Source organism: Nilaparvata lugens, chromosome 1 (genome assembly GCF_014356525.2).
Source record: "Nilaparvata lugens isolate BPH chromosome 1, ASM1435652v1, whole genome shotgun sequence".
In the NCBI taxonomy this organism is placed as follows: domain Eukaryota; kingdom Metazoa; phylum Arthropoda; class Insecta; order Hemiptera; family Delphacidae; genus Nilaparvata; species Nilaparvata lugens.
This window is the reverse complement of record NC_052504.1, coordinates 37146190-37160559: the sequence shown is the minus strand read 5'-3', so window position 1 is coordinate 37160559 and position 14370 is coordinate 37146190. Positions and strand designations below refer to the sequence as shown.

Genomic DNA, 14370 nt, shown 5'->3' with positions numbered 1-14370 from the left:
CTGCCAATTAAGAAATCAAACTCAAATAAAACCATTCAAATCAGATATGCTGAGGACATAGGTGCTTTGGTTGGAGATAATCCTCAGTACTTGAGAGACAATTTGAAATGTTGGAGGATTGTGCTATGTGTTTATTTTATTCTGTGTAATTTATGTTTTTTTTTCTTTTATTTAGTGAAGGCTTGAGGGCAAGCCAATTTGTCGGAATGGCCCAGTGTCAGTAGGATATGAGGTTTTAGCGATGGTAATTCTATTTTGACGTATGATGTTATCATCATATGAAAGTAGTCATGTGATTAATTCAAAAAGCAACATCGTCAATAAAATAAATAAACAAGTTAGTTTTTACATGAAAAACATCTTTACAATGTACAGATCGAGAAAATATAAAATGTGAATGTGTAAAATGAATAAAAGTAATTGATTTATAAAAGGATATTGATTTAAAGAATAATATCCTACAATTCAAAATTCCTCAGCGTATTTTTATGCTCCACAATCTGAGATCAGGTAGAGCGCTCTATCTCATATTGATTTCCAGTTACACCTGACACCAATGCCCCTTGTATTGTGATAACACCTAATTTTCAGCTTCAATCATCATCATCAACTAAATTGCCCTCACATTGATATTTCGCACAATATATTTTCTAGTGGAGAGACGCTCTTAAGGACACCTCAATGATCACAATTTCAAACACCTATAACTTTTGACACAATGCTCAAATTTAATCGTGCCACACTTCATTCTCCTCGGCTCGTCAAGGCGATCCATTATAAGTCAAATTTGGTCGAAAAAAAGAAAATTGATTGCTGAGTGTACTTGAGCTCATATTCCAATACACAAAAAATGGCCAATTTCTATATTCAAAGCTGCATATCTTGTGAAATACATGTGATAAAATTATTAAATCTAGTGAGAATGTGAAATTTTTTCCCCTCTTCCCACTCTAATGAATAATACGTTTGATTCCAATACCATTAGAAAGTTACAGAATATTTTAAAAATAGCGATTTCAGTTTTTACATTTTTTTCGGGTTTCTACTGGTAATCAAGAGTTTCTAAAACGAGTCTGATATAGAAACTCACGATTGATTCCAAATTGCATATAAATTCATCCTCTACGAGGTCAGTTGCCTAAAATCCATCTTGAATCACTTTTCCCTATCATAGAACTGCTAAACCCGTTAATATGAGCAAAATATCTACAATTTCCGGATTTTTTTCAACAATCGAATCTCACTTCACAGACATATTTTTCCATGAAACGTTAACAGCAAATGAAAGAGAAGATTCTATTGTACATATAAAAATCGAGTAATACGTTTCATAATAACGGGTTACCGAGATACATAGCTTTGAATATAGAAATTGGTAATTTTTTGTGTATTGGAATATGAGCTTAAGTATACTCAGCAATAAATTTTCTATTTTCGACCAAATTTGACTCATGATACATGATTTTGGACCGCCTTGACGAGCCGAGGAGAATGAAGTGTGGTACTATGAAATCTGAGCATTGTGACAAAAGTTATAGGTGTTTGAAATTTTGATTCTTGAGATGTCCTTATGAGCGCCTCTCCGCAAGGAATTACTGGAATGAAGTACATCTAACGGGTGATTCTCACAGAACATAATGTCATTAACTTTTATAATTGTGCGAAATATCAATGTGAGGGCAATTTAGTTGGTGATGATGATTGAAGCTGAAAATTAGGTGTCCTTATGAGCGCCTCTCCGCAAGGAATTACTGGAATGAAGTACATCTAACGGGTGATTCTCACAGAACATAATGTCAATAACTTTCATGATTGTGCGAAATATCAATGTGAGGGCAATTTAGTTGGTGATGATGATTGAAGCTGAAAATTAGGTGTTTTTCACAATACAAGGAGCATTGTTGTCAGGTGTACCTGGAAATCTATATGAGATAGAGCGCTTTACCTGATCTCAGATTGTAGAGCACAAAAATACGCTCAGAGTGATTTTGAATTATACATCTGAATGGTAACAATCGGAAGATATTGTTGATCAAAAATTAAAATTCATCAGAATTGATTTTTTCTTTAAATTTTACTCATTTTTGAAAAATCATAACTCAGCACTCATTGGAGATAGAGAGTTCCAAGTGATCTCATTCTATTTTGAACTTTATAATCTAAAAAAAGGAGTGAGCAAATTTTTCTGGATTTGGCAGAAATAGCTGAAAACTGGAATGTCGATGTCATGAAGCGAATGATTCAGAGGAAAAAATGAAAAAAAAATATCTGAATTATCATATTTAATCCTTGTAGTTATTGACATGCTTACTTCTGGCTAAAATCTTGAAATTTATTCCAATGCTTCACATAGAATAAAACATATTTTATGAAAGAATTGAATTATAGTTATAATTATCAGTATAGTTTCCTTTGAAACTATGTAACATTTTCTAAAACTGCTATGCTTGCATCTATAGTATATACTATATAGTATTCGGTAAGTCTATAGTGTCATTTGTTTTTATTTTCTCTGTTTGCAGATTGCTAACTCACAGAACAGAGTATACCTGAGTGGTTCAGCTCTCATGCTCAATATCAGCGATCCATCTTTTGATGACCTCAGTGAAAAATTGATGAGTAAGAAAAAATGAATTTGAGAGAATGGTGTAGTCTATAATTACTCATTTTTCAGTTAGTATTTTGTGTTGGATTTGATGTTGCAACGTAGGCCTACTTTCATTGAACACAATACCAATCAAACTCCTCAATTTATTCCTTGGTTATTGCATTTGTTCAAAAATCATACATGTAAATAAATTCTGTAATAGTATAAATGTGACTGAATAGATGATGTCATGAATAATTGAATAATATTATAGACCTGATCAATTTAAGGACCTCTGACGTGACCCAACTACTCTGTCTAGGCAGCGGGATCGACGACTTAACGTGTCCATCCGAAACACGTTGGTAACCCGAGAAAAATATCTTGCCCTGGCCTCTGAATCATAATTCCAGCATCTAATCCACTCGACTACGACCACCACTCTTTTTGCCAAATTGTCTGTTTGCTATCTGTAATGTTATAAAGGAAGGGATTGGCATATACAGGGTGGACCACGGGAAAACGGACGGTTCTGAATTAGATTTGATCAATATTTTAAAAAATCAACAACTAATATTAGATAATTATATGGGCTATACCGGAATAACTTGATTCGCAGTGGTAACATAAAATTGGCAATTCTATCATCCTATCATTTCCACTGACTAATGTGAATCATCACTATATTCAGAGGTTTGAATTCAATTTAGTCGATGTCATGAAGCGAATGATTCAAAGGAAAAAATGAAAAAAAATATCTGAATTATCATATTTAATCCTTGTAGTTATTGACATGCTTACTTCTGGCTAAAATCTTGAAATTTATTCCAATGCTTCACTTAGAATAAAACATATTTTATGAAAGAATTGAATTATAGTTATAATTATCAGTATAGTTTCCTTTGAAACTATGTAACATTTTCTAAAACTGCTATGCTTGCATCTATAGTATATACTATATAGTATTCGGTAAGTCTATAGTGTCATTTGTTTTTATTTTCTCTGTTTGCAGATTGCTAACTCACAGAACAGAGTATACCTGAGTGGTTCAGCTCTCATGCTCAATATCAGCGATCCATCTTTTGATGACCTCAGTGAAAAATTGATGAGTAAGAAAAAATGAATTTGAGAGAATGGTGTAGTCTATAATTACTCATTTTTCAGTTAGTATTTTGTGTTGGATTTGATGTTGCAACGTACTTTCATTGAACACAATACCAATCAAACTCCTCAATTTATTCCTTGGTTATTGCATTTGTTCAAAAATCATACATGTAAATAAATTCTGTAATAGTATAAATGTGACTGAATAGATGATGTCATGAATAATTGAATAATATTATAGAACTGATCAATTACAATTACTTCTCATACTGAATACGACGAACTCTCCTCTTTGACTTTATGTTGTCATTCGAAGGTGTTTATATGTAATTGATGATAATATTAATATTTTTTGTATCACTATAGTAGAAGTAGACATTTTCTCTAGTTGTTGAATAAATAAAAGCGGTATTTGATATTGTTTATTTCGAGTTTTGTTTTCAAACATTTCCTTGTGTTGCGTTTAAGCTACAGCTTCTACAGTTTTGAAGCTTTGACATTGATTTGTCCCCATTTCTCGTTTCAAGTGATTATTCAATTCTCAAGTACTAAATATACAACCACCACATCATTATTTTTAGTTGCTTATTTATCAGTTCATTATTTGTTGGTATTCTTTACTATTTATCAAGTTTTCGCTCTTCATTGATTGATCATCTTGTGTCCTGCTTAGGGGTTTGTATATGAAATTGAATTTGTCTGACTATGACAGTACTAATAAGCTAACCATGGATTGTTGGCTAATCCAAATAGTATGAAGTACTCTTCACTCACAAGCCATTCACCAGATCAAGTAAAAATATAAATAACTAAGCCAATTGTTTTACTAGTCTAAAGGTGAATACTTCATTTTTTTACGAGTAAACATTATTATTCTGATTATTATAAGAATTGATTCAGATAAAAACTTGCTTCATCTGCAAGATTCAAAAATTAACAGGATGAAGATTGGATTTCCAACATTTTTTTCGATTATTTCTGGAAAAATATCTTCTGAAACTTATCTCTGGTATTCTAATATCTAGAAATTCGAAAATTATTCTCATTGATAATTAAATTAATGAAGTAGATAAATTTGCATTCTCTAGAACTTTCAGTCTGTATTCTGATGAATCCTATTGTATTATTTCCCTTTATGAAATGTAGAAATAAAATTAATATTTTTTTGTAACTTATATAACTTGGATTTGTCCGATTACTGGTTTTAAGTAGAGCACTCTCTGTTTCAGAATCAGAAGAAGTGCGCACTCATTCTCATAATATTTGAAATTCTGATTGATCTTCTTTTAAGACACTTATTACATCTTGGAGTAGAAAAATTCTATACTCTTCAGCTTGTTGCGTTGGATCAAGATATCTGAGAGAGATTTCAAGCCACTATAAGGTGTTTTTCTCTTTTCTCATTTGTCACTTATCAACTTGTTCTTCCTCAAAACCGTTTAAAACATTCCAAATGATCTGAAAAATTGAAATCTGTTATTTTTTGCAGAAGTAGAATGCTTTGGTCGAATTTTTCACTTTATTCCAAAAGAATATATTCTCAAATGAAGTTGTTGTTTTTTCATTACTGTAATGAATAATATATTTTCATTTGAAAATTATCAATAAATCATTAATAGCAAGGTATCTAGAATACAGATATATCAATATATCTATTCTAGATACCTTGATTGATAGTAGTCAGTGGCTACTGCTATAAAATCCACTTCTTATATTAAGAACTTGCATTGTGAGAAATAGATTCCAATATTTCTTCAGAATGCTGACTGTATTTACGAATGGTTGGATGCTACTACAGTCAGTACAATAATTGAGACGAATTCTAATTACTTCTTAATTTATATTTTCAATGTAGATTCGTGAGGGCACAAATTTATTTTATTTGTAAACTCCAGTCAAAAGTCAATTCATTAAAACTTGTTCATTTTGATTAAAGTGTCTCAAGTATCTGTGTAATGTACCTGTCAATCAACTGGTTAGCTGAGATAACATGGCCAGCTCTGGTGAACTGGCAGTTTAATATAATATTTCTAACAGGTCCCACTATTTTTTCTTAAATTTAATACTGCACCACTTGCTCATAAATTACTTCAAATTTTCTTGCATTCATAGCTTATTTACAGGTTGTTCTAGCATTGCATCTTTTTTATTTGAAATCGAATTAGTTGTGATGTATAGAATTCTCTTGAACATAAGGTATGGAAAATCGCATGTTAAATATTAATAGTTTTCTAGTGGTCGATCTGATGAATTTTTCCATTGTCATTCTTTTCTTTTTTGGATTACCTGAGGATAATCTTCTCCCCATTGAAATCATTTCTCATAATCTTCTAAACACTGAAAATGTTTAATGTATCTTACATCAAGGAAATGCTTTTCAATTTGGCCACCTCATTTTCTCAATAATACCAGCCACTGAATTTGATTTTGGTTTCCAGAATCCAATGTACATAGCTCCTGGACGTCGAGCGATTCCAGTAACGTTGCAAATTTAGCTAATAGCGCAGCCGCCCAGCTTGTAGCTAAATGAGAAAACGTCTTTACAATATCTAGAATCAAAGACTTGGTTAGAAAACATTTAGGAATGTGAGAGTGAGTGATTGGATCTCAACATAGCCCAAAGTTTTAAAAACGACTTTAATGAATGTGACGAACTATAATAAGTTAATCTAGTGAGCTTAGATTACGTTTTGTGACCACCACGACATAGCAGTCATTAGCTTTGTAACTTATAAAGATGTACATTATTAATAAACTTGCAATGGACTTATCTATTGTGACTAATCGCATCACTTACCTACCCTAAAATTCATATCCAAAACCATAATTATGGAAATTAATCAATCTCCAAGTAATTTAATAAAATTTTTCAACGTTTTGAATATTAGTCATTAACATTATTTTATCTTGATAAATTGCAGAATGTGATAAGTACAGTCTTTGTAAATGGAAGATTAACAACCCATTTTGATTAGGAGCTTCAGAGAAACAATATCTTATGTAAAATACTGCAATACTGACTAAATACTGCAATTTTATTCCGACCACCTATTCAATACTTTCAACCTAACAAAGTGAGGTTTTCATCAATAAAAAATTCACCATATTCATATTGTAGCTACTTGATTTTCCAAATGTATAGTATAGTTAAAATACACATATGGCACTTGGACTTCGGTATCTTGTTAATGTGAAGTGAATAGTAGAATTGTACCCTTTTCAATTTCAGCGAAACAAAATTAAAAAAAAAAACTTATGAGTAGACTTGAAAAAATATAGTTTAAATCAGTACTGTTTTTGTGACGGTAAGCACCGATACGCCGTACCGGTACCTCTTGGGACAAAAAAAAAGGAAAATATTCAATATTAGTCCTGGCAATGAATGCTCTAAAAAGAGTATAGAAGGAAAAGTTTGAAAGACAATTTATGACCCCGCAGTTCTGTTCAGGATAGAAAGGAGGTAAACATATCAAAAGTCCCCACCCCTATCCCCTGTGTTAAGCTGCGTTTACACTGTGTAACTTTGTTATAAAACTTTGTTATATGTAACAGGTTATATGTAACTTTTGTTTGAAAAATAAGTTATAAAACTTTAGTTATACAACAAAAGTTTGATTGACAAAAAGGAATTTGTAACATGTTATAAAACAAAAGCAAGATTGTGGGTCTCTACAGTAACTATATTACTCAAAGTATGGCCATTGACTGTCACGTGGTACAAATCCGCCATTAAGATTATAAACAAACTTTATAGTCCTATCCTATTTATTAAAAATTATTTGGAAATATATTGGAAATTTGAAACTTATTACTTCTTTTCCCGATTAGAAACGTATTTTGAACTTCCGATGAGTTTGGTATGAAATTTTCGAAGGGAAGCTGATTATACTTTGATATAGATCAATAAAGTTTATTTAACTAACAATTATAACGCTTAAAACATCAATTTTTCTTCCCTCGGGCGCGCATAAGTAGGGTTCACCTCAAGGATCAAAATTTCAAACACTCATAACTTTTGTCACAATGATCGGATGTCATTGTACCACAGCTCATTCTTCTCGGCTGGTCAAGGCGGTTCAAAAAAATGCTTCATGAGTCGAATTCGATCGAAAAATATGAAATTCATCCCTGAGTGTAGATTAACCAGCACTTCAATACACAAAGAAATGACAAATCAACGCTATGTATATCGGTAACCCATTCAGGCGCGGATCCACGGGGGGGGGGAAAAAGGGGAAATTTCCCCCCCCCCAAAATTTCTGCTTAAGCACTATATAGAATTGATTTTCAACCATTTGAGTGAATATAAATATCTGTACACTAAAACTGAAAAATCATATTCTTTCATATTCAACCTGTAGAGAGAATTGAATATATTCAATATAAAATATAAATATTCCTATTCAATACTCTCTGACTATGAATACATCAATAAACTCTTGTTTGAAGTGCATGAGTATTGTTTCTATAGTTTTTTTAAGACAATTCATCAAAGATGATAATAGTCTAGGCTGACGTCAGGCTGCTAGGTCAGCAATTCTTGTCCACACACTTGTGATGCTCTTTTTTTTAGTTAGTAAGAATCTCATTGAAATCGTCACACATCTTTGAAACTAGAACCAGAAAAACAAAGCTCTATTACATTAGAAACTAAATAATCCATAGAAAGCTCAAATTCGATGATAGAAGAAAAAATCAAGATGATCCAATCTCAGCACAGTGAGTTTTGATCATGGAATTTTGAAAAATTCAAATATCTTAAATTTTATCATTTTTGGATCTTTCTACTGGATATAGAGATCAAAGCGTTCAATAATGAAAGATAATCGTGACCTGTCTTCCCTGAAGCTTAATGCAGAAATGGCTCATTGGAGAAACAAATGGCAGAGATATAATAAGGAAGGGTTGCCATTACCAACAAACGCTTTGAATGTCTTGAGAGAATGCGAAAAAGACATCTACCCAACGATCCATTTTCTATTGAGAGTTTTGTGTACTTTACCTGTAAGTAACGCAAGCTCAGAAAGATCTTTCTCAACTCTGCGACTCTTAAAAACTTGGTTGAGGAGTACAATGTCGGAGAACCGTCTAGTAGGATTGGCCCTACTTTACATTCACCCGGATATAGTTATAGATCCTGAAAAAATTGTTGAGAGGTTTGCCAAATCAGGGACCCATAGAATAATTTTATAATTTTGCCTATCCTTGTAAATAAACAATTAATCGAAACTTTGCTACGGTAGTCAAGAATTCTTTTTATTATATTACTGATTGCTTTCCTTATCACAATTACATAAATAATAACAGTTGTTATCATTAGCCTACAGTTTAGTCCTGATTATTGATTTTTTTTTCTATTATAGGCCTAATAATTATTATTAGAAATGATTGCTTCTATTAAATTACAATCTGTAAATAGAAATTCACATAGAACAATCAATTTTCATTCAAATGAAGAGAATTATTGTAAATATGATGGCAGTATTAAACCTTTCGCAGCATCACAAGTATGGTACTGTATATAGTCCTAGAGATTGTCTTCAAGAGAACAGTATTCACTTTAATTATATTATTATTGATAATAGTGTAGGAATATATTATAATAATTGTGTTTAACGTCGTCATATAGCATGATTATGCAATAATGAATTTTATGTGTTTATGAATTTTCAATATTTATATAATTCTTTAATAGACTTTTGTAAAAAAAATTTAACCTTCAGAATGCTTATTGAATGAAAGAATAATATTGAAATTAAGTAATCACTATCCCCTGTGTTAAGCTGCGTTTACACTGTGTAACTTTGTTATAAAACTTTGTTATATGTAACAGGTTATATGTAACTTTTGTTAGAAAAATAAGTTATAAAACTTATTACTTCTTTTCCCGATTAGAAACGTATTTTGAACTTCCGATGAGTTTGGTATGAAATTTTCGAAGGGAAGCTGATTATACTTTGATATAGATCAATAAAGTTTATTTAAATAACAATTATAACGCTTAAAACATCAATTTTTCTTCCCTCGGGCGCGCATAAGTAGGGTTCACCTCAAGGATCAAAATTTCAAACACTCATAACTTTTGTCACAATGATCGGATGTCATTGTACCACAGCTCATTCTTCTCGGCTGGTCAAGGCGGTTCAAAAAAATGCTTCATGAGTCGAATTCGATCGAAAAATATGAAATTCATCCCTGAGTGTAGATTAACCAGTACTTCAATACACAAAGAAATGACAAATCAAAGCTATGTATGTCGGTAACCCATTATTATAAAAAAGACTTCATCTTGGATTTTAGAATTGAATTTTTTCCTACCAGTTTTAGTTGCTGCACACGGAAGAATATAATCGTAATGTAAGATTCGATCGTAAAAAATCAAGAAATCGAAGATACTTTTCTCATAAATTAACGGTCTAGGCAGTGCTATGATAGGGAACAGTGATTCAAGATTAATTTTAGGCAATTATGAGCGCGTAGAGGATGAATTGTCTACAGTGCGGAATCAATCATGAGTTTCTATGATGTATCAGACTCTTGATTAACAGAAAAATAGCCAAAAAATGAAAAACTGGAATCGCCCTTTTTAAAATCGGTTGTAACTGACTAATAATACTGGAATCGAGAGTATTCTTTATTGTAGTGGAAAGAGGAAATATTTTTTCACATTTTGAAATTTTATCCGAAGTATTTCACAATATGCAGCTTTAAATGAAATTAGTCATTTTTTGTGAATTGAAATACTGTTTAAAGTACACTCAAGGATGAATTTCTCTATTTTTTGGTCGAATTTCACATATAATGCGTGATTTGGAACCGCCTTGACATGCTGAGAAGAATGAGCTGTGGTACAATGAGATCTGATCATTGTGTCAAAGTCAAAAGTTATGAGTGTTTGAAATTTTGATTCTTGAGGTGTCCTTATACGAGCCTCTCCACTGAATTAAGATCATGTAACGGGTGAAAGTTCCGAATAATCTCATTTTATTAGTAATTCAATAATCTAAATAAAAGGCGGGAGCAAATTTTTCTGATCGATTACAGGATTTGGCGGAAATAACATAAAAAAGACTGGAATATGAACCAAAAATACAAGGTTTTTGGGCCACTCTGTATCTAGCACAAGGAAATTTATGTACCCAAACAATATATTGAAAATCAGAACTACAATATAAAATGAAAGAATAAATGTATATTTAAAGTACTGTAGTTGCAGAAATAAGTATCATGACTTTAGCATTTAAATGAACAAGTTCAAAAATCTAATCAATTTTAACAAATAGAGTTTTCAAATGCTGTTTTCGATTAAAAACCTTAACAATTTTCAGGTGGGGGGTCCTCTGGACAACCCCCTCCCACAGGTCAGGGTCCTGGATCCGCGCCTGTAAGCAACTGATGATTCAGCTACTTCCCCCACCACCTATTTCAACTCCATTCCATAACTTGTAACATGTTAACAAGTAGTAAAACGTTCTTATAACACATGTAACAAAAAGTTATACTTTTTCTTTGATCTTTACCGACGTCGTGAGGGAAAGGAAAAATTTGTTATAAAACACGAAATTATGTTATAAAACACAAAGTTACATGTAATAAGTTACATGAATTTATAAAATTTTTGTTAAAGTTGTTATATAATCATAACGTTTTATAATAAAGTTACACAGTTTAAACGTAGCTAAAGGGAGAACTTGTTATATATAACACGAAATTATGTTTTAAAACACGAAGTTACATGTAACAAGTTAAATGAATTCATAACATTTTTGTTAAAATTGTTATATAACCAATGTTTTATAACAAAGTTACACAGTGTAAACGCAGCTCTTGAAGGGTGATATAATTACCTCCTTACTATCCTAAACAAAACTGCGGGGTTGAAAATGTGTTCCAAATTTTTCCCCTTTATAACCATTCGTTGACTGGACTATATGCGATTTAACAGTTACTGTCTCAGGCAAATTATCTTTGTAGTCTATATCTTATCAATGATGTAGCCCAGTAGGAATTGGGATGGGTATCGATACATCGATGTTTTTCACTTATCGATGGTTTTACCTAAACATCAGTCATCCGATGTTTTTCCCAACTAAAAAGTAAAAACAATTCTAATTTTTTAATTTGATTTAAGTTTTTTTTCTGTTTGAAGAGGATTATATTGAGTGCAATAAGCAATAGTAACAGAATATAATCATTATCTTTGTCATATTTAGTGTAGTATTCTGTATTTTTTTCATGAATATAGATCACTCTTGTGAAAGATCTCGCATAAGTTTTGACTTCCTGCGATTGTTATTTTTATTTTTCAATCAGGTTCTCTGTATTTCTATGTGAGACTGTTGGATACTCTTGAAGATTTACATTACTTCTGTGGCCCGTGTCAAGGTTAGATACTGTACTTATTTAGAATTGAATAAGAGGTCGAATTCTTCATTTCATAGGATAGAAGAGTTTTTTCTTATTACAATTATTTCCTCAACATGCGTTTAACACTAATTAATCTAGCTCTGGAAAAGAGGTCCTCGTATTGTAAGGAGTGCAGATATCCATATGAAAAAACTTAAACCATTTTCATTTCCTAAAAAAATCTATCAGGTATTGATTATAATGAATACGATATGAGTATCAATGATTGCTAAAATTAGCTTAGCTAATTTCAAGACCGAATCTTCGAGGATATCACGAAAGGTTTCTGACAACTATGAAGATGACAAATCTTGTGAACTAGAGTTGATGTACCTTTCTAGTCACAACCTGACTTCAAATATTCGAAAGACTGTTACTTGAATAGGTACCACAAGTCCAAAATTGCTGAAATTCCAGTTAGTAACTGTTAAAATATTGGAACAATAGCTAATCAAGATAAAATTGTAGTCACTTTAGAAGCTCTTCTTGTACTTTCAAGTATTTGATAAATAATATATATGGAAAATTCATGAAAAATATGGTACCAATAACTCAATCAACTTCCGAAATAATTGAGTTCCAATCTATAACTTACCAAAATAATTTTTTTTCTACTCTATAAGCTTATTAACAGAAGTGATGTGGGTTCAATGAAATTGAGTTCACCCTCTGTTTTATAATTTTTAAAAGAATAAGTGTAAAGTATCATATACTGTACATTATATCATTTTCACTATATCAATATTAATACTGAAAAAATTATTAATCCATCGTGTTCGACATGTTTTTTTTTTTGACTATTCATTAAAAATAATTTGATCATTCTTATCATCCATTTAATAAAAAAAGTAATATTATTAGTTCAAATTTATTCTCTTTACAAAATTTGGACAAAAAATACCATCTTAATTTGTTTTATATTAAACAAATATTCAAATCCATAAAAAAGTATTTTAGAATAAAAGATTTTTTAAATTTGATTAAATATCAATTTTCATTGCTAAACGTCAAGTCTGATTACCTACAAACAATTTATAAACTTTCAGTCTGGCTGCTGCCTATTAATGATATTTCTTTATTGTTAACTACTTTTCAAAAGCTCTGTCCCTTTCTTTTACATATACATAAAAAAGGAAATTGATTTACACTATCTGAGTCACTCTAAGGTAAAAAATAAGTACATAGTCTTCATAGTATCCTCCGTAAAATCGTAAGGCGATACAACGCCCTAGATACCTTAATACAACGATGTTTAAAAACATCGATGTTTACTGCTCGATGTTAAGGTGAAAAAAACATCGATGTTTTGTCTTACGATACCCATCCCTAGTAGGAATGGTTTTAGCTTTTTATAGTGTACAGTAGTAGTCCCCAGGCAATAGAGTACATTTCAACCCTTGACGTGAAATTTTCTTAATTTTGACAAAACTGCCATACGCTAAATAAAAATAATAGTGTTCAGTAACTTACAGGTTATAAAGAAATTCCTGAGTTTTTGAAATTGCTTTAAACACAGTTTTTAAGACTAAATTATTTTATCATTTTTTCGCTAGGACACCCCCCCCCCCCAGACAAGTGGAAATTGCATACCGAAACCGACATTGTTAGAAAACAGGTTTAAATAATTACCAAATTCAAAATTAACCTGTCTCTAGCGAATTTCAACAGTAGTAACAAGGATTATAACTAAAATTATTCTATTCATATACTTTTCCATGCAATTTTAACATATAACTAAATACATGACAAAATGACATTCATTTTGTACATGACAAAATGTATATAAAAATTATAGTCGAATGGTTTACCTTTTCTCTAGAAATAAGGGGATCTAGGGATCGGACACTATATTATAATGAGATTCTCTTCAAACTGTCAGCATTCCTAATATACCTTAACACAATGTATCCATTCAACCAATTATGACATTTTGATGTGACTTACTATAGAAATCGGCATATATTATTATATTTTACAGTAATTATACACTTCATTAAATATATGATTAGTTTTTTTTTTTACATCAATCCCAATATTCGATGAGTGAACAAAAAACAACAGATCTTCGAATTTGAAACTATTTTCCTAGACAACCTCAAGCAATGACATGTCTATTTTTAAAGCAGAATTGGCTGGCTACAGTTTTGCATTGTCCGTTTCAGTCAGTCCAGTTGGCGCTTCCACTTCCACACCTCACAATCACAATATCCGACTGTCTGCAGTCGAATGTATAGGTATACTTTTCAGACTTTCCAATGCGTAGTAGCACAGTT

The 14370-nt window shown here is 31.3% G+C and overlaps 1 protein-coding gene across 1 annotated transcript in view; it reads left to right on the top strand.

Moving 5' to 3' along the window:
• LOC111049295 (prohibitin-2) overlaps window positions 1-6471 on the top strand; it is a 29355-nt gene extending 22884 nt beyond the window's left edge. Inside the window, exons 7-8 of the mRNA XM_039420816.1 lie at window positions 2523-2619; window positions 6130-6471. Of these exons, the coding sequence (XP_039276750.1) occupies window positions 2523-2619; window positions 6130-6221 (189 nt within the window). The 3' untranslated portion in view covers window positions 6222-6471. The remainder of the gene's footprint in view (window positions 1-2522; window positions 2620-6129) is intronic.
• Window positions 6472-14370: the final 7899 nt, after the last annotated feature.